This window comes from Brienomyrus brachyistius, chromosome 5 (assembly GCF_023856365.1).
Source record: "Brienomyrus brachyistius isolate T26 chromosome 5, BBRACH_0.4, whole genome shotgun sequence".
In the NCBI taxonomy this organism is placed as follows: domain Eukaryota; kingdom Metazoa; phylum Chordata; class Actinopteri; order Osteoglossiformes; family Mormyridae; genus Brienomyrus; species Brienomyrus brachyistius.
In genome coordinates, this window is record NC_064537.1 from 31,504,894 (window position 1) to 31,525,655 (window position 20,762).

The 20,762-nt window shown below is 45.0% G+C and overlaps 2 protein-coding genes across 3 annotated transcripts in view; one reads left to right on the forward strand and one right to left on the reverse strand.

Annotated features, from left to right (window-relative positions):
* Window positions 1-20,591, forward strand: part of tbkbp1 (TBK1 binding protein 1) — an 87,849-nt gene extending 67,258 nt beyond the window's left edge. For both annotated transcript variants that reach the window (XM_049015202.1, XM_049015201.1), the window contains 3 exons: window positions 11,915-12,030; window positions 13,818-14,536; window positions 14,995-20,591. In XM_049015202.1, the coding sequence (XP_048871159.1) occupies window positions 11,915-12,030; window positions 13,818-14,536; window positions 14,995-15,123 (964 nt within the window). In that variant the 3' untranslated portion in view covers window positions 15,124-20,591. The remainder of the gene's footprint in view (window positions 1-11,914; window positions 12,031-13,817; window positions 14,537-14,994) is intronic.
* pdk2a (pyruvate dehydrogenase kinase 2a) overlaps window positions 1-20,762 on the reverse strand; it is a 116,915-nt gene that overhangs the window by 92,850 nt on the left and 3,303 nt on the right. The gene's annotated exons all lie outside the window — the stretch shown is intronic.

Consider the following 20,762-nt stretch of genomic DNA (forward strand, 5'->3'; position numbering starts at 1 on the left):
AAGAAGCTATGAACCAGTTAAAGTATTTTTTATTATTTTTATGTTTTGTGATGCTTTTTGAAACATTAAGGTGAAGAGAGCTAAGTTTATGACCACCGGAGGAATTACGGCTGGCTCTAGGGGAAATGGTAAAACTGCATGTATCACAGAACAAGCAGTAGTGGCTCATTAGTGGAGTGCTTACTAATGTTTGATGATTGTTATTTTATTTTTGTTTTTTTAGAAATGTTCCGATAGAATACGTGTGTGTGTGTGTGTTTGGTGTGTATGGTGTGTATGTGTATGGTTAGGGCTGGGTAGGGGTTTAAGGTCGTCATCTACTTATTTATTTATTTATTTTACAGTCTGTCCTTTAGGTCTGAGTATTTTGTTTTGTTTGTTTGAAACAGGTAGTGACTCATTTAAGTTTGACATTTATGTAGTGATGGAGTAGCTGTGAAATTAATGTTCCTATATTCCAGTCCATATGATTTATTAACTTGAGAATGTAGCGTGAGAATCTTTGCTGTTACTGACTGAGAAGGACATCCATATGCCCCAGTTAATGAACATACTATTTTTAGTGAGCTGTTTACTCCCCGTGTAAATTTAGGATCAGATTTGTAGTGGATTTGAAATAGGACATCCTCCATTAGGCTAACAAAGTAAAAAAAAAACTTTCATTCACTTGATCGTTTCCAAGTCAATTGTAAGCCAGCGAGAGCTGCCCATTAAATATATCATTTATGACGCTTGAGCTACGAGCCCAGTAAGGTTAATCACCACCACATACGCAACAGCGCCCCCAGGCTAGGGCAGGATGGAATAGGGCCTGCATGCACTTCTGGTTGTGTCACTGTTGCATGTCTGGCCAATTAGGTGGCCAGATGGTTTGTTATCCCATGACTTCCATGGAAGCCCTTATTTCCTTGCACCCTTTCTCTTCTGACTTTTTACTCATTGCTCATTAATTCAGCCTCAATTGTTAATTTTGTCATCAAATATTTCAGATTAAATTAAAATGAAATCGAATTAAACTGCATGTTGAACGACATCATATATCCCCTGGATGCCCCCCACCTAATTCCTACTCCTCCCAGACCCCCCAATCACTACAATATGTAACCCTCCTACATTAGGGTTCACACAAATTTCCAAATGTTTCAGTACATATACACAAATGGGTTTGTACAACTGTTACCATTTGGCACAATTTTCAGTTGTTTTAGTCTTTAGCCAAAATATATTATGTAGTTATGTAGTATTGTCATTTTGCTATTTTTGCGTTATGCAGTGCTGTGTAGCTTTTTGCTTTGCTACAGTACCGTGTCTTGAGATGTGAAGATATTACATGCACATGCGAGTGCTTTCTCTTGCCGGTGAATTTTACATACCGTGATGTAGAGCATTGTGATGTCGAAACTGGTGTCATTGGCATGAATAATATATCTAAGCATTTTGACTTTCATGGTGTATGTGTGTATATATATATATATATATCCATCCATCCATCCATTTTCCAAACCGCTTATCCTATTGGGTCGCGGGGGGTCCGGAGCCTATCCCGGAAGCAATGGGCACGAGGCAGGGAACAACCCAGGATGGGGGGCCAGCCCATCGCAGGGCACACTCACACACCATTCACTCACACATGCACACCTATGGGCAATTTAGCGACTCCAATTAGCCTCAGCATGTTTTTGGACCGTGGGGGGAAACCGGAGTACCCGGAGGAAACCCCACGACGACATGGGGAGAACATGCAAACTCCACACACATGTGACCCAGGCAGAGACTCGAACCCGGGTCCCAGAGGTGTGAGGCAACAGTGCTAACCACTGCACCACCATGCCGCCCCTATATATATATATATATATATATATATATATATATATATATATATATATATATATATATATATATATATATATATATATATATATATATATATATATATATATATATATATATATATATATATATATATATATATATATATATATATATATATATATATATATATATATAGGGAGAGAGAGAGAGAGAGAGAGAGAGTTTATGGAATCACAGGAGATATCCTGGTCTGAATCCAAACGGTCTCTTGATTTATCTGTATCTTGCAGTACATTTGAAAACTTTCAAGCATTTGCAAATATTGCAGAGCTTGCTTGATTTTGCATCAGTTTCTGTGATTGCGGAATTGTAAAATCCTGGAAGGATATGCAGTCACCCTGTCTGTCCTCTGCTGCCACCTAGCACTTCTGTATTAGTTTTGGGGTGATTCATCTCAAAATTAAATCATGTGTAGATTTTCATCCATATGGTTTTGTGAGGTGATAATATGATCCATCAATGATCAAATACAGTAATAAGATCAAAGTTCCTGTGTCTCCTGCAGTTAACCTTCCCTTTGTTGCCACTAGGCAGATTTGGTTCAATTATGGTGCGTTTTTTCTGCTAAAGATCGCTCAGATGTTTTTGTTATAGATATCACACTAATACGATCAGGCGTCAAACTTGCCCTTTTCTTTGCTATCACTATGCAACACTGCTTTAATTGTGAAGCGATATATCTAAAAATTTGATCATTTCCAGCTTCTCATCCATACAGTTCTTCTGCAATGGTTGGAAATGATTCAGCAAATATTTTTTGAGTTATCATGGTAATAAACTCAAGTGGCTGAAGCTGCCTTTCTCCTTCTACCACTTTACAGCATTGCTTCAGTTTCTGGTGTGATTTCACACAGAATTTGATCAGTTCCAGCTCATCACCTATACAATGCATCTGCAAAGGTATTAATGAGAAAGTGTCTGCACGGGCAGACCGGTCCCAAAGCCGCATGCATTCTCCAAACAGGCAATACAATCATGAACGATACAATAGATGCAAGCATCTTCCACTATTACTGTACTTTCTTACTGTCACTTTTTTTTTCCTAAGGGAGCACTTCTGCTGTGAAATTCCTGTAATAGATTTTCAAACAAAACTTGACAGATCTTAGTTCCCACCTTGCTTATATGAATATGCATTATGGAATCGACTCCATCTGCACATGGTCATTTTTGTATCACTTTCTTACAATTTCACAAACGTGGTTTTATAATATGATGTACAGTAGAACCTTGGAACTCAACCAACTCAGATATCGAACAGGTCAGTTGAATTTTTCACGACTTGTACCTCGACCAAAATCTTGGAACTCGACCGTTATTGGTAAAACTTGTGTGTCGAGACACGTTCATCTCTACCAATTCAGACCTCGGACGAGTTGGTCAGATAAAATCTAGCCACAGTTCAACCAAAAACTCAGAATGAGACAAAACAGACCTACTACAACTCTTCGTCTCTGATTGGCTGAAACAAAAGTAAACGGACCTACTAGGGTGCCGGTACCTACGAACATGGGCATTGCCACCATTTAATCTGAGGGGGACGTGTCCCCCTCACATTTCATAATTATTCGTTTGGACCCCCCCACATTTAGCATAAAATATTAGTTTTATGCCAGTGTGTCCCCCCCCCACATTCAAAATGCTTCTGATGCCCCTGCCTATGAATCACTCTGTCTTGCAGTACCTCTCGACTAAGTTTAACATGTGAAAGCTGCGTTATTATGTTCGATGTGAATTTTTCCGTGCCTTATCTGCAGTAAATTTAGTGTCACAGTAATCATGGCCCCTAAGACAGTGAGCAGAGACAGCAGCAAACAAAAGAGGGAAGTAGTGAGAGCAACTGCAGAACTTAAAGAGGAAATTATAGCGAGACTTGAAGGTGCCGCACGTGTGTCTGCTCTCACTTTAAACTATGGGATTGTCATTTATTTCTTGTTTATTGTTTTTGTTTGTGTGCTTTTTCATGTGTGTATTAGTTTTATATTGATCATCGTTTTCATCATTAGTTAGGAGGTAGATAAGTTTAATCAGGCAAACATTTGGGGGTTTGGAATGAGTTAAATTCATTTACATTATTTTTATGGGGAAATATGAACTCAAACTCGACCACCAAATGTCCCCCCGCAGTGTAATACAAACCTGTTATTTTGATGTTGTGGGAATCTTTTTCAGGTACCCACAAATAACTTTGAATGCAATCAAAAAAGTCAAAATGCCGAAAGTCTCGTATTTTGTTTGGTTACTTATGGTTAAGGTTAGGGCTGGGTAGGGGTTACGGTCGTTATGTAGGGATTGGAGTTTTCCCCATAGAAATGAATGGAGAGTCCCCACAAAGATATATTTACAAACCTGTGTGTGTGTGCGTGTGTGTGTGTGTGTGTGTGCATACATATATGTTGCTGATCTTGAAGAAGTATTTCCGTCACATTGCCTTTTCCATTCTGGGTAGAAACGTTTCGTCAGAGCCTTATGGAATACCTTAGAGTACGTTTTCATTCTCTCTCACTTCCAGGTGAGAGTTGAGTTCTTGGCTTTTGTTGCACGGTTGCAGAGGTCGTTTCTCCAGATGCATAGCAATCGAGAGCACTTGTAGGAGAGGTGAATGGTGGGCAAACGAGAGTGAGGGCTTTCTGATGTTAGATCTGTGATCGCATCAATCTTCAGTTTAGCTGATGGCTAATGTGACGAGTAAGAATTGTTTATGAACTTTAACAAACTGACAGGAAAAAATCCTGACAAATGGTGAGCAGGGGTGAGCAGTCTTGAGGTCAGTCCCAATTATAGCCATGCCAACAGTTTAGAGCTCTTTAGTCCCTTTGTTTCTGTGCACATAACCGGTACAGTAAATTATTTTCTAGAAGATCAAGGGTCTTCCCTGGGATCTGCAAAGCCTGACAAACTGCATTGTTGATACGTCAGCCTCTCCTCTGCCTTGTGCAGCATTTGCCACCAACAAATCAGTACATAAGGCTCCTCCCTTTCATTTATTCTCTCAAAACAAAGGTTTAATTGTCTCTTTCAACGCCAGCTAATTATTGAACATCCCATCTCAGCCTCCTGAAAAATATGTCAACCCCCCCCCCCCCCCCCCCCCCGGATCCCCATTCCTGTAGTTAAACTTCTTAATGGGGGGAGGGGGGGGAGTCCTCTTCTGGGGCTGACCTTAGTTTTAAATAATTGAATATAACATTGTCCTTTAGTGGTAACGTAGCTCAGGTCCTGGTTTTAAAAGTTTTGAAAAAGCGTGCAAAAATGCAGGAAAGGCTGTAAGATAACAGCATGTTGTTGCAGTGCTGTTTCATGGTAATAATTTTTTAAGGTATTTGGTCGATGTATTTCACTCTGGTTCAGTCTGTACAGAAACCGTACAGGCAGAATGTCTTGTTCACTAGCTCATTACGAGACCACATTACAGTGGCTGGTTTCTGCTCTTTTCAGCTTTCTGCCTCAAATGACTGAGACGGTCTGCAGTAGGGTGGCTTTCTCAGTGCAGGCTGTGTATGGTACAGGTGACACTCTGTGCCCTGGCCATCTTCACCTTAACAGCGGATTCTTATTGATCAGACGTGGGCATATTTCATGTCCAATGCCACCGGTTTTCAGTCTGCCTTCACGCAAGCATTTAATTAAACTGATAGCTATTTTAGTCATTAACATTAATGTGGATCATTTTACCTACAGTAATTTACCTATCTTGAGCTTGTCAGGAGTATAGAGAGGAAGGAAACATGTGTTCACACTACAGGACCTGGCATAAAAACCCCATTTTTATACATAAATATGTTGACTGTCTAATTAGGAATGTGTCGCTGTCATCATTAGTGATAAATGTTGTGTGACTAAAAAAATAAATTTCAAAACACTAGGGAATATGGAGTAAAACCATTAAGGCATAGTTGCTGAAAGTCATTGCTGAGATCTTAAGCTTTTCACCATGTATGTTTTTAGATTTCTGGAGGTTTTTGCAACCTTGCTGCTGTGAATTTTGAAATACAGGACAAAACGGTTGCCTGTCGAAGCATAGATTTCTTGTGTGCTTCTGTGGTTTGGATGCAGAAAATAGAACAGCGGGTAGCTTCTGAAAAACAAACCTGGAGGCCTGAGTGTTGGTGAATAGCAGCAGGGGTTGGGGCTCTTTGGAGACGGCCTCTGCGCCGTGAAACCAAAGAGACGCTTGCAGTAGGAGTTGGGGCTCTTTGGAGACGGCCTCAGCGCCGTGAAACCAAAGAGACGCTTGCAGTAGGAGTTGGGGCTCTTTGGAGACGGCCTCGGTGCAGTGAAGCCAAAGAGACGCTTGCAGTAGGAGTTGGGGCTCTTGGGAGACAGCCTCGGCTCCATGAAGCCAAAGAAACACTTGCAATCGGGGTTGGGGCTCTTTGGAGACGGCCTCGGTGCAGTGAAGCCAAAGAGACGCTTGCAGTAGGGGTTGGGGCTCTTTGGAGACGGCCTCGGTGCAGTGAAGCCAAAGAAACACTTGCAATCGGGGTTGGGGCTCTTTGGAGACGGCCTCGGCGCAGTGAAGCCAAAGAAACGCTTGCAGTCGGGGTTGGGGCTCTTTGGAGACGGCCTCGGCTCCGTGAAGCCAAAGAGACGCTTGCAGTAGGAGTTGGGGCTCTTTGGAGACGGCCTCAGCGCCGTGAAGCCAAAGAGACGCTTGCAGCAGGAGTTGGGGCTCTTTGGAGATGGCCTCGGTGCAGTGAAGCCAAAGAGACGCTTGCAGTAGGAGTTGGGGCTCTTTGGAGACGGCCTCCGCACCGTGAAGCCAAAGAGACGCTTGCAGCAGGAGTTGGGGCTCTTTGGAGACGGCCTCGGTGCAGTGAAGCCAAAGAGACGCTTGCAGCAGGAGTTGGGGCTCTTTGGAGACGGCCTCGGTGCAGTGAAGCCAAAGAAACGCTTGCAGTCGGGGTTGGGGCTCTTTGGAGACGGCCTCGGCACAGTGAAGCCAAAGAAACGCTTGCAGTCGGGGTTGGGGCTCTTTGGAGACGGCCTCGGCGCAGTGAAGCCAAAGAGACGCTTGCAGTAGGAGTTGGGGCTCTTTGGAGACGGCCTCGGTGCAGTGAAGCCAAACAGACGCTTGCAGTAGGGGTTGGGGCTCTTTGGAGACGGCCTCGGCGCAGTGAAGCCAAAGAAACGCTTGCAGTCAGAGTTGGGGCTCTTTGGAGACGACCTCGGCGCAGTGAAGCCAAAGAAACGCTTGCAGTCGGAGTTGGGGCTCTTTGGAGATGGCCTCGGCGCAGTGAAGCCAAAGAAACGCTTGCAGTAGGGGTTGGGGCTCTTTGGAGACGGCCTCGGCGCAGTGAAGCCAAAGAAACGCTTGCAGTCGGGGTTAGGGCTCTTTGGAGACGGCCTCAGCGCAGTGAAGCTAAAGAGACGCTTGCAGTCGGGGTTGGGGCTCTTTGGAGACGGCCTCGGCGCAGTGAAGCTAAAGAGACGCTTGCAGTCGGGGTTGGGGCTCTTTGGAGACGGCCTCGGCGCAGTGAAGCCAAAGAGACGCTTGCAGTCGGGGTTGGGGCTCTTTGGAGACGGCCTCGGCGCAGTGAAGCCAAAGAGACGCTTGCAGTCGGCGTTGGGGCTCTTTGGAGACGGCCTCGGCGCAGTGAAGCCAAAGAGACGCTTGCAGTCGGGGTTGGGGCTCTTTGGAGACGGCCTCGGTGCAGTGAAGCCAAAGAGACGCTTGCAGTAGGGGTTGGGGCTCTTTGGAGACGGCCTCGGCGCAGTGAAGCCAAAGAGACGCTTGCAGTAGGGGTTGGGGCTCTTTGGAGACGGCCTCGGCGCAGAGAAGCCAAAGAGACGCTTGCAGTCGGGGTTGGGGCTCTTTGGAGACGGCCTCGGCGCATTGAAGCCAAAGAGACGCTTGCAGTAGGGGTTGGGGCTCTTTGGAGACGGCCTCGGTGCAGTGAAGCCAAAGAGACGCTTGCAGTAGGGGTTGGGCTCTTTGGAGACGGCCTCGGCTCCGTGAAGCCAAAGAGACGCTTGCAGTAGGGGTTGAGGCTCTTTGGAGACGGCCTCGGTGCAGTGAAGCCAAAGAGACGCTTGCAGTTGGAGTTGGGCTCTTTGGAGATGGCCTCGGTGCAGTGAAGCCAAAGAGACGCTTGCAGTAGGGGTTGGGCTCTTTGGAGACGGCCTCGGCACAGTGAAGCCAAAGAGACGCTTGCAGTTGGAGTTGGGGCTCTTTGGAGACGGCCTCGGTGCAGTGAAGCCAAAGAGACGCTTGCAGTTGGAGTTGGGGCTCTTTGGAGACGGCCTCAGCGCAGTGAAGCTAAAGAGACGCTTGCAGTCGGGGTTGGGGCTCTTTGGAGACGGCCTCGGCGCAGTGAAGCCAAAGAGACGCTTGCAGTCGGGGTTGGGGCTCTTTGGAGACGGCCTCGGCGCAGTGAAGCCAAAGAGACGCTTGCAGTCGGCGTTGGGGCTCTTTGGAGACGGCCTCGGCGCAGTGAAGCCAAAGAGACGCTTGCAGTCGGGGTTGGGGCTCTTTGGAGACGGCCTCGGCGCAGTGAAGCCAAAGAGACGCTTGCAGTAGGGGTTGGGGCTCTTTGGAGACGGCCTCGGCGCAGTGAAGCCAAAGAGACGCTTGCAGTAGGGGTTGGGGCTCTTTGGAGACGGCCTCGGCGCAGTGAAGCCAAAGAGACGCTTGCAGTCGGGGTTGGGGCTCTTTGGAGACGGCCTCGGCGCATTGAAGCCAAAGAGACGCTTGCAGTAGGGGTTGGGGCTCTTTGGAGACGGCCTCGGTGCAGTGAAGCCAAAGAGACGCTTGCAGTAGGGGTTGGGCTCTTTGGAGACGGCCTCGGCTCCGTGAAGCCAAAGAGACGCTTGCAGTAGGGGTTGAGGCTCTTTGGAGACGGCCTCGGTGCAGTGAAGCCAAAGAGACGCTTGCAGTTGGAGTTGGGCTCTTTGGAGATGGCCTCGGTGCAGTGAAGCCAAAGAGACGCTTGCAGTAGGGGTTGGGCTCTTTGGAGACGGCCTCGGCACAGTGAAGCCAAAGAGACGCTTGCAGTTGGAGTTGGGGCTCTTTGGAGACGGCCTCGGTGCAGTGAAGCCAAAGAGACGCTTGCAGTTGGAGTTGGGGCTCTTTGGAGACGGCCTCAGTGCAGTGAAGCCAAAGAGACGCTTGCAGTTGGAGTTGGGGCTCTTTGGAGACGGCCTCGGCGCAGTGAAGCCAAAGAGACGCTTGCAGTAGGGGTTGGGGCTCTTTGGAGACGGCCTCGGCGCAGTGAAGCCAAAGAGACGCTTGCAGTCGGGGTTGGGGCTCTTTGGAGACGGCCTCGGCGCATTGAAGCCAAAGAGACGCTTGCAGTAGGGGTTGGGGCTCTTTGGAGACGGCCTCGGTGCAGTGAAGCCAAAGAGACGCTTGCAGTAGGGGTTGGGCTCTTTGGAGACGGCCTCGGCACAGTGAAGCCAAAGAGACGCTTGCAGTTGGAGTTGGGGCTCTTTGGAGACGGCCTCGGTGCAGTGAAGCCAAAGAGACGCTTGCAGTTGGAGTTGGGGCTCTTTGGAGACGGCCTCAGTGCAGTGAAGCCAAAGAGACGCTTGCAGTTGGAGTTGGGGCTCTTTGGAGACGGCCTCGGCTCTGTGAAGCCAATGAAACGCTTGCAGTAGGGGTTGAGGCTCTTTGGAGACGGCCTCGGTGCAGTGACACCAAAGAGACGCTTGCAGTAGGAGTTGGTGCTCTTTGGAGACGGCCTCGATGCAGTGAAGCCAAAGAGACGCTTACAGTTGGAGTTGGGGCTCTTTGGAGACGGCCTCGGCTCCGTGAAGCCAAAGAAACGCTTGCAGTCGGGGTTGGGGCTCTTTGGAGACGGCCTCGGCGCAGTGAAGCCAAAGAAACGCTTGCAGTAGGGGTTGGGGCTCTTTGGAGACGGCCTCGGCGCAGTGAAGCCAAAGAAACGCTTGCAGTCGGGGTTGGGGCTCTTTGAAGACGGCCTCGGCGCAGTGAAGCCAAAGAAACGCTTGCAGTAGGGGTTGGGCTCTTTGGAGACGGCCTCGGCACAGTCAAGCCAAAGAGACGCTTGCAGTTGGAGTTGGGGCTCTTTGGAGACGGCCTCGGTGCAGTGAAGCCAAAGAGACGCTTGCAGTTGGAGTTGGGGCTCTGGAGACGGCCTCGGTGCAGTGAAGCCAAAGAGACGCTTGCAGTTGGAGTTGGGGCTCTTTGGAGACGGCCTCGGTGCAGTGAAGCCAAAGAGACGCTTGCAGTCGGGGTTGGGGCTCTTTGGAGACGGCCTCGGCGCAGTGAAGCCAAAGAAACGCTTGCAGTCGGGGTTGGGGCTCTTTGGAGACGGCCTCGGCTCCGTGAAGCCAAAGAGACGCTTGCAGCAGGGTCCTACTCTGTTTCTGAAAGGAGCTTCTCACCGCTAATGTGGGTTTGTTATGATTCGACTTTCAGGCATCGCTCTCATTTTCTGTTCTGCCGTGCATTCAGTTGGATCAAATAGATCCATGAATGAAGCAAACCGCTCATTTTTCAGCAGATTAACTCATAATAGAAAAAGAGAAACTTCAAGACGACAAATCTGTACTGTCCTATAATGTTCTGATTGTATTTTTAAAAACATCGCAAATAACTTGGCATTTGTGTGCTGAAGGGGACTGTGATCACCACATCTGTTTTAGTACAAATTCAACGTTTGCTATTTTAATCATTCAACAAATTCCCCAGAAGTGATGTCACCTCCTGCCTCTCATGTCCTCAAGTGGAAGATTAGCATTGATACAGGGCTATGGTAATAGCAGAAAAACCTATGCTAATTGTCCTAATTGTTCAAGTCACACTTCCAGTCTAAGCCAGACTGTCATAAGGACTACTGTACATAGAGTTACTGATGCAAAGACTTTCCAAATGACCTCAAGACAGAGCAAACTATACCAGCCAGTAAGTGCAGGTTCTGCAAAAGCTAATAGTCATACTGGGCCTTTTTCCTGCAAATGTGAGCGAGTGGCGAGACTGATCACCGATCAAGGAGCTTTTCGGAAGGAAAGCCGAACCTTTACAGTTATGTTAGCCATTAATGCCTGTAATGTGGTATGGAGAGCAGAGTATGGTGGACACATATAAGGGAAGTTCCGTTTTCGTGGCTGCGCCCTCATCTTCAAACCCAAGAAAACCAGTAAGAATGATACATTTGGTTATTTTGCTCTACTTGCTGTTCATGTCTTTTTGCGGCCTCTCTGATGTGTGCTGAGCTTGTGACTTCACTGCTGAGCCAGTCATTCCAGCGCAGCTCTGTGGTGGTTCGCATCTTAGTCAGACAGACAAATTATTACATTTATAATTAGTTAAAAAATATTTTGATTCTGTAACAACACAAAGTGCCTAGTTTTCTCAATACAATGCCTGTCATTTATAGAAAGAATTATTCCCACAAAGACCTTGTATAATAGAAGTCTTTGATTGTTTTTAAGGCATTTGTACAAACTACTGAAAAAACGTCAGTTTTAAGTAAATGAGCAAGTAATAGATACCTAATATTTAGATTTTTTAAATAGTGCTTTCACAAATTTTCCTCTGATTTATTTACAATGAAATATACATACTTTTATACATGAATCCATTTCACCCCTTTACCAATTTGTATTTTTAAAGAATCCACATTATAGGTTCCTGAACTGCACTAGATTTGCTGTCACCTCAATGCACAGGAATTATCCTTTTTGTGATGTTTACTGTGCTGAACATAATTCCACGAGCTGCTTTGCTAATGAAGAAGTAATAGGTTTTGGTTTGTCATGTGTTTGATTTGTAAGGTATAAAAGCTATTAAAGATGTGTTTCTCAACCCAATCTTCAGAGATCCCCCCGCCCCAGACAGTCCACATTTTTGCTCTCTCCCAGCTCCCAACAGACCTGTACCGGGTATCAGGCATTCTGGATTGGCTGGGAGCTGGAACAGAGCAAAAACGTGGACTGCATGGGAGTCCATGAGGACTGGGTTGAGAAAAACACATTCTTACGTTCTTTCATCCTTCTTTTTGCCTTGGATGCGCATTATTGTTTGCAATTATTGACCATGTGCCCGGCTTACATTCGCCTGCTGGCTGATATTCTTCAGGGTGAACCTGGCGCTGGCCTACACCGAACTGACCGAGGAGCTGAGTCGCCTACAGGCCCTCAGCGCCAAGCAGAATGAGATCCTAAGGAAAATGTCACAGGAGCAGGCCAGTCCAGGTGAGATGGCGCCGTGCTCGTCCCACTGTGCAACAGGCTCAAAACCTACAGTTTTGCGGTTCTCAAACTACCGTCTCTGACTGCCCCAGGACATCCTGAATCTGGTGTGCAGATTACTTCCCACCTCAATCAGTGTTCACACAGGTAAACAGCGCCTGTGAAGTCGGAAGCGGGGGTGCTGATGCACTTGCATGGTTGTCCGCTCTCACGCATCTGGCGTGACACTCACGATTTCTCACTCACGCGCTCACGCAAGAAATCTTACGGCATATCTGTGTTTCATTGGAAACCTAAAATTAGTTGCATCAGAATCACCGGGGCTGTTTGCAAACCCTACAGACTATTCACAAGGTAATGTTACATGTATGTAAAGGCGTGTGCATGTGTGTGCAAACTTATTTCGAATTGATAATCTCACGCCAGCCAACTGACCAAAGTTAGCAATCCTGCACCTGTAATCTCAATCTCCGCAGCAGAAATCGACCTTCCATTAGCAGTAAAGGGAAAAACACAAACGTATTCCAGCAGCCAGTCGCCATTGTTTCACTGGCATGTGTTTCGTTTTATTGACTGAAACAATAAAGCATACAGAAACCAACAAACTGTTACATTTTCTCCTGTATAAGATAAAGAGCATAAACGACCTATGACCCATCTGTAAGACCTGCACACCTAACCACACAACCACAAAGATTGTTTTCTCTTTGATACTGGATACAGAACTTGAGCAAGAAGTGTAGATGCGAAGACCTACGGATTTTTAGGAGCTATCTTTTATCTTTATTTTTATTTTCTGTGCAGGATACACAATTCATATTACTTACCTTTGAAAAGGTCATTCCAGAAATGAGAGAACACTGTAAAATAATCTAAGAATACTTTTTATTTACATATTAAGCTAGAGGAAGGTTGCATACTATGCTCAAGGAAGCATGAAAGCAATATTAGTGAATGATTACAGTGGAAAAAATTGTGTTACAAATGTACAGCGAAAACCACTGAGGTGTGAGGCAGGAAGCAACATAAAAAAGTAAATGGATTCTGGTCATTCAGCTTATGATCAGTGATCTTTAATACTGGCAGTTTTTCCTCGCAACTCTCATTACATATGGATGACAAAAAAAATTTGACTCACGGTTAGTGGTTTTTTATTGGGCTGAAAACTAGGATATGCTGATTGGTCCAAAGCAGAAAAAGAATGCAGTGTGTGACTCCTCCTCATAGAGTTCAGATTTCAAGCTTCATTGTCATGTGTTTCAGAGTGAAATTTTTGCGCCATGGTCGTAGGGGAGGGATGGCTGGATGGAGGCATAGTCAGCATTGCCAACTCTCACGCATCCGGTGTGACACTCACGCTTCCAGACTCTCACGCAAGAAATCTTACGGCAAATCTATATTATTCAGTTATAAACCTAAAATCATTCACATCAAAAGTGTTGGGGCAGTTTGCAAACCTTACAGACTATTTACAAGGTAATTAGACTGTTACATACATGTGCACGTGTGTGCAGACTTGTTTCAGATTGAATATCTCTCTCCAGCCAACTGACCAAAGTTGGCAACCCTGTGCACAGGACAGACTGTAGCACAATACAAGAAAAACAATGTAATGAGCAGTTATAAATATATATAATATAAACATAATATAAATAACCACTGTGAGGATAAGGATGCAAAAGATCTGCTTTTTTTTTGTAAGTAATCAGTTTGTCTTTGGACTGTTTCTCTCTGTGGTCGACCAAATGTGGCCCATTCTAACCCCCCACCGCTGTGCTGTGCCTCCCCAGTTCAGCTGCACTCCCCAGTCCAGCTGCACTCCCCCATCCCACAGAGGCACTCCCCCATCCCGCAGCGCCACTCGCCCGTGCCCCAGCGCCACTCCCCCATCCCCCAGCGCCGCTCACCCGTGCCCCAGCGCCTCTCCCCGGACATCCACCGCCGCTCGCCACTTCCCGAAATGACCGATGGCCCGGCGTCCTACTCGTGCCGGCCCACCCCCCACCACCTGCGGGCCAGCTTCCAGGGCCGGCGCAGCTACTCCGAAGTGGCGGACCCCTCTGCCTACCAGCGGCCGCCTCGCTTCACCCTGGACCCGGTGTCCACACTGCCCAAACCCCGGCCCTATGCGGAAGGCTACGTCAAACAAGGGATTCCCCAGCCTGGGCCTCCAGGGGGAAGTGGGGGTAGCCTGGCAGGAAGCCCGCGACACAGCCGTGAGCCTCCCTTTCCCATCTCAGAGGTACCCCATCTGCGTTTTGATCCGCCTCCGGGTCCCGCCCCCCTGCTGCCCCCGGCGCCACCGCAGTCCTCCGAAGACGAGGAGGAGTGGGCCTGCGCCCACTCCAGCAGCCCCCCACGCACCCTGGGGGCATCGGCTGCCACCTCCGCTGTCCGGGGGCCATCCTCCTGCTCAGCTTTTCCAATCCCCACAGGGCCAAACACTCTCAGCTGCCATCCACCTGGCTACATGCACGCCGATCACGCCCAGTCCTGGCCCTCCATCAACGTGAGTCATAGAGCACAGATTATCCGGAATTTTCTTTGATACGTTACTCCGGGAAAAAGTACATCTGCATGAATTAGGGAGGCTTAGCTGCGTCACTTAAACACCTTTTTCTTGCTCATAGATATGCCAGTGTTAAGCTGAAATTGTTCTGAAAGATGTTAAGAATTACGTACTTATTTCTGGAAAAGCAACATGCAGTTTTGATAAACAAATGAATTTAGTATTTTGATGAATTCATCAAAAGTAGTGACTCGTCATGCTGCTAATAACCCAAGTCTGTTGGCCATTTATTCAGCAAAAACTTTGCTTTTCCACCCTTCTAAAAATATAGAACAAAACAGAAATGAAACTTGTGGGAAATGTAAGCAGCCACCTCAGTAAAAATGCCCGGTAATAAGGTCAGCAAAAGGACCGCCGTGTGTGACGGTATTTTAATGGCAGATTTTAATTGATTTCAGCTGTGGATGGAAACTGAGGAGAATGACATCCGGAGTTGTCCCCTGTGTCAGCTGATCTTCCCCGTCGGTTACCCTGACGATGCTCTCATCAAGCACATCGACACACACCTGGAGAACAGCAAGATCTGAGGCACACGCCTGGGTTCGGCCACCCAGTACCTTCTGCAGTCTCAGATCGTTTTGTGAGAACACCACATGTTAACTGGGTATCATTTTCCAGAGTTGAGTCATGCATGCATTGCTGGAAGGAAGCAGAAACTGCAAAAAAAGATAAATAAAGCAATTAGAGAGGGCCATTATAGAAGAAACAGTTGCCTGTACTCCTTTACTAACTGACTGTTTTCAAGTCTCCATCCCAGGGTAAATCTTGTACAACACGGTGAGTGAGGGTGGATGCTTTCAGGGACTTTCAGAATGACAAGTTGATCTGTTTGATGAGACTGTAAATGGACTGAGATTTGATGCAGAGTCCTGGTGTTCGACGGCAGCCGTGAATCATTGCTGATGTCTGTGGAGCATCCTGCCCCCACATCACACTGAGGCGGCATCACCACCGCTGTCATCGCTCGCGATCTCAAGCACACGAACGAAGATGCATGACCTTGGAAGCGCTTGCACTTTCATTCACGTCAGCGACGGTCTGTCCTCTCGTGGACGCGTCCAGGACGGCCACACGCAGCTTGCGGAGAGGAGCGGAACAGCTGCTGTCAGTCTGCTGGCCTTTACTGTGTAATTCGGCGACGAAACCCAGACCTTTAGGGTCCCACCTCATGATCTTAGCAAGACATCACACTTAGTTCCTCCGACAAACTCACAGTACCTACAGACTGCATTTTGGTAACACTGTTTAGCAGATAGCTAAGGACATTCTCCTAGAGCAGTAGATTTTAGTTGCATTTTTTATTTGAATGGAAACAGTCTTTCAGAGGGAGCAGTACGTGCAAATTTTCATTTTAACTAATTGCCTAAAGTAATTATTTTAATAACTGAGCTAATTTAGTGAGCTTTCTTTTTGTGTTCAATTTAGCAGCTAAGAGAGAGCAGGAAGACCTGTACACAGTTGTCCAGGACCATGAATAGAGAAAATGCAGCTTGAACAGGCACTAATTTCACTTTCAGGAGTTTTGGGACGTATTTCCCAAAGCAGTCTTGTCATCTGTCACGTTTTCCTGTTTTTTTTTTGGATGTTATTAAAGGATTTCATTTGATCCAGGGAGCAAGTGTAGTCAGTTATTTAAGAACTGTACTCAGGTTTGCCAGCATTCGAACACGGGGCAGGCAATGTGGTTAAGATGCCCAAATGTCTCTCTCCATGTGCTGTGAGGTTGTAGGTCATGTGTTTCATACAGATGAAGTGTGCTGCTTTTAATGGTTTCCTCTGTGCATGCAATTAACTTGTTTAAGGGTTTTTGGTAGGGAATAAATTAAAAAAAATAACTTAATGGGAGAATACAGATCTGACAAAATCCTTTCCTGTCAGCTAATTTGAATTTAGTAAGTACTGCTGGTGTATATAATTTTTAAAAAGATCAAACGGTATCGCTCTTTCTTTTTTTCAGTCAAGTGATTGAAAGTTTTGTTTCTGAATTTTTATATCTCCGCCCCACACGCATCGAGACTGTATGGTTTCTGAGTATAAGGTGCCAGGGCTTTTGTTTCATGACTAACTGCCTTTAGTTGTTTGCACATAAGCTGCTTTTCGTTACGTCTTCCTGGACATTAGAGGAACGCGGTGCTTATTTTACAGCTCAAGCTGAGGCCATAAAGAAAGACTTGTGGTGACGTTAATTCATTTTTTGCACCTCGCAAGAGCCATGTCTATTGGTTTTGGTGATTAATAGCAAACGCTTCTGCTGTGATGTAGGGCACAAATCCCACAGATGCGGTCCTCTTATGATGAACGTACCAGACAGACAGCTTGCTGTCTGATCCCACTGATTCATATTCATTCACCAAACCACCAGTTTATAAATATAATGAAGCATTGCAGTGATCTGAAGTGTTGGTTGAAATCAGTCCACAGAACAGGAGGATCCCGTTCTTAGTCTGCCTGTTTCACCTTTAGCTCCTGGGTGATTCTGAAATCTTGAAGCCTCATAAAGGTTCACATGGGCTTTCAGAATCACTCTTTTTACGTCAAATTATCCAATGCAGGGCCAGATTGTACATGTACATGGCCTGATGTCTCCTTGAGAAACCGCAGCCACTCCATGTAGTTTTTCTCTAAACTAAGTGATCCTCTGGCACATGTTTAGTGGAATTCAATTTGCGAGAGAAGAACTAGAAAAAATATAAGGGTTGGCTGGAGAACTCAGAATGATGTCGCCTTGAAAAACAACTGAGGCACAGTAGCTATTGATTGAATTCCTGTTCCTTTTTAATCGGTGTTGCTAATTGGAGAAGAACGTTATTAAATCTCCAAGAATCACAGTGTTTAACTGACCTTTGGTTGCTGAGCAGCGGCAAAAGCTTAAGAACTTAAGTACATGTATGTAGTGGTAGGGCACGCACTGCTATGGTTTTGTGTAAACATTAGTAGTAGCTGAAATCAATTTCTCCATTTTGTGGCGTCTAGAAAACGGAAACATACTGTTATTAGAACTTGTGTCTGTCTGGAGTCAGTATGTTTTCCAGGTATTTGTGTGGCTTCCTCCCCTGTCCTCTGGATTTCTCTCTCCTAGGGGGAAAGTTCAGGGGAATTCAGGATGACTCTAGGTGACTGAACGCATGTGTGCATGTGTATGATGTATGTTGAGCCAGAAGAGAAAATTAAACAAAGAAAAGTGTTATCAGGACAGGTTCCCCATAACAGAAAAGTGATATTGTGAATAACATAACCTGGTATTAGACATAATAGGAATTTTCCCTATTCCCTCCTTTTTTCCCCGTACGTTATGTTTGATGCCCAAGTTAGATATAGGCAATGACACTGAATTGCATTGAGACTGATGCTGATCTGCAAATGCAGTCTGTTAAAACACGAGGCAGTGAGGCAATGGTTGTCTCCACGACACTGACTTGATGTCTTTGGATACCGTTGGCAAAAAAGTTGCATATCTCTGTTGAATAGATTAAACTGCCTTGTGTGAATATGATGCTAATTAAAATACTTTCAATGTGACTTTTAAAAATACCAGCTGTCCCCCACTGTAACTAGTGGAGTATTTTAGAGTTTTCAGCCGTTGTGTTCGTAGCTATTTTCTTTGCACTAGTGTACTTGCTTAGAATCTTTCTGCCTATCGCATGGCATACTGGAGACTACTTATTATGTTCATTTAAGGATTTGACTCTCAGAGAGAATATAAGCTGTCACAGAAAGCTTCTGCAATTTCGATTTCAGCAAACAACTGCGGAACGGTCTTCGTTTTTGACTTTTTCAGTTTGCAGCATAAACATCTACTGTGGTCCTCTGTAAGTAACTACTGCATTCTTACAATATTTAATATATCAGCAATAAAAACTGTGCCATCCCTCTTTCTATCTATCTATCTGTCTGTCTGTCTGTCTGTCTGTCTCTGTCTGTCTAATCTGTTTGCTAATTTACCAATTTAGCTGTTTAGCTTGTCTGTAATTATTCCATTATATTTTAGTGTTTTTGCTTTACTGATCCTTTATGGTTTTCTGTCATCGCCGCAAACCGGCGGCTCTGCTGCCACATGTATCTACACAATCAGTCACAGGGGCAAACCAGGTTCTTCGTAACCCTCTATAACAAATTTCTTCATTTTCGTGACGTATCCGTTTGATCCCGACAGATTCTACAGTTTCAATGAATATATCAACGTAATTTTCCTCTGTCAATGTTTAATTGCCGTTAGTGTGAAAGTTGTTTTTATCGTATGTGTTTTATTCACCGAGTGCCGCACAGTCATCATTTTGTCGGCGTTAAAACAGAATGTCAACTGTTTGTAATTTATGACTTTTTCAAAGTGTAATGGGTATCAAAATGCATCAGATATGTTCAAATGATGTAACACATAAAAATATCTAAAGGGGTGTTTTCCTTTTGTGTGGCTGCCTTCTACCGCTGCATTTCGTTGAGAATGCTTGTGACCCTCTGTGTTCACTCCTACATGCACAGATAGTCAGATTCATCCAGCTACATCCTGTCCCATGCTGGTTAAAGTCGCACTTCTCTCCGCAGCAATCCCTTTTGAATCATGCTTTCTTTTTAAATGCTGATTATGTACCCATCGCTTGATGCATTTATTATAAATCACAGGCGCCGTCTGTGCCAGTCCTCTCAACAAGCCACCCAAAGGAAACGCCTTTCTTAGATTTTCTTTGATGCTTAACTTATAGGTGACATAGAATCGGTTATCTAAGTACTCTTAACATGGTGGTAAAGGACGGAGGTTGAAAGTTAAAAGTCCTCTACAGTGAGCCCCTATTTCATTTTAACGAAACAAAACTTCCATGAATTTTTTGGCTTGTATTGTCAATTTCAGAAACTTCCAGTCCTGTTCCCTGCATATAACTGTATTTGCTTGCTTGTGTTCCAGTTAATCAGTAAGCATTAGCTTCACGTGAGCTGATAATTGAAATCATTAAACCAAATGTGTTGGATTTGTTACTATATATTTTTGTCATACTTAGCTGAATTTTGTGTTAAGAAATTTCAGTAATGGCAAAATGAAGATGTGACTATTTTATAGATTTGTTCTTTAAAAGGAAATATCAGTTTTCCGAACATTTGATAATGAAAATGTGAGATTAGGCCTAATTAGACCGTTTTCCTTTGTTTGCAACATGAACCACACAAAGTACATTTTATCAAAGGCCTAGTTCTGATAAATCAAGACTTTATTTATTTTATGTAGTAAGACTGAAACACTGCAAAAAACGATAGTAAGTCTCCCCCAGTGCATTATGTTGATTGTCGTCATTTCAACCAACTCATGCGTTCGCATGCGTACAAAACCATCATGGTTTGGCCAAATAATGAGACTAGGAAGCAGGTAAATAGTACAGAATGTAAAAAGTTGCAATTGTTTAATCTGTGGATGTTTTATTGAATTAGGAGCAAAATCTCCATGTTTAATTATTCAGCTGTTAAAGCATCATAATTTGTATATAGTATTACTCAACGCAGTGTAAATACTTATATGTTTCTAATGAATTATCCAAATCCACTAATACCACAAAGCAAAAACGGTGTGACTCCAGCCATTATTCACAAAGAATTCACTCAGGAGTTATTTAAAGATTTGCTCTATTTATTTTTTAAGTCGCACTTCCATAAAGCCTGTCGGTGTGGAACATGAAGCTTCTCTAGAATCGTCTGTTTTCTATCTGCAGTCGCTTCATTTAAAGAAAAAAAAATTGTGATAATAGAGAATAAAGTTCTTAAATAACTCAGGGGGCAAAGCTTTGTGAATATGGCTTCTCTTTAGGGCACACCCCCCTCCCCACAGGGACTAAATAACAAATAGCCAAAGTTGTCAAGGCATTTAAGTAATATTAATGGGGAACCCTAATAGGACTATTTTGTGATAGCACTTGCTAGTTTGAGGATTTCAAAATAAACAAATTGTACAAAAGCTTTACTTTTTGGTTTTGTAAATACTGTGAAAAATAAACTCTTACTTGCACTGAAACTTGCACTGTGCTCATTTCAGTACTTGTGAAGGACTGTGCCCTGCAGCGTTAACGGCGGCTCGCATTAGTAGCTGTACTTGCTACCTTTCTGGTCTTTCCACTGCCCTTTTTTGGTCATATCTGTCCCTGTCGCCAAAATCTCTACAATAAAATGCAGTATTTATACTCCA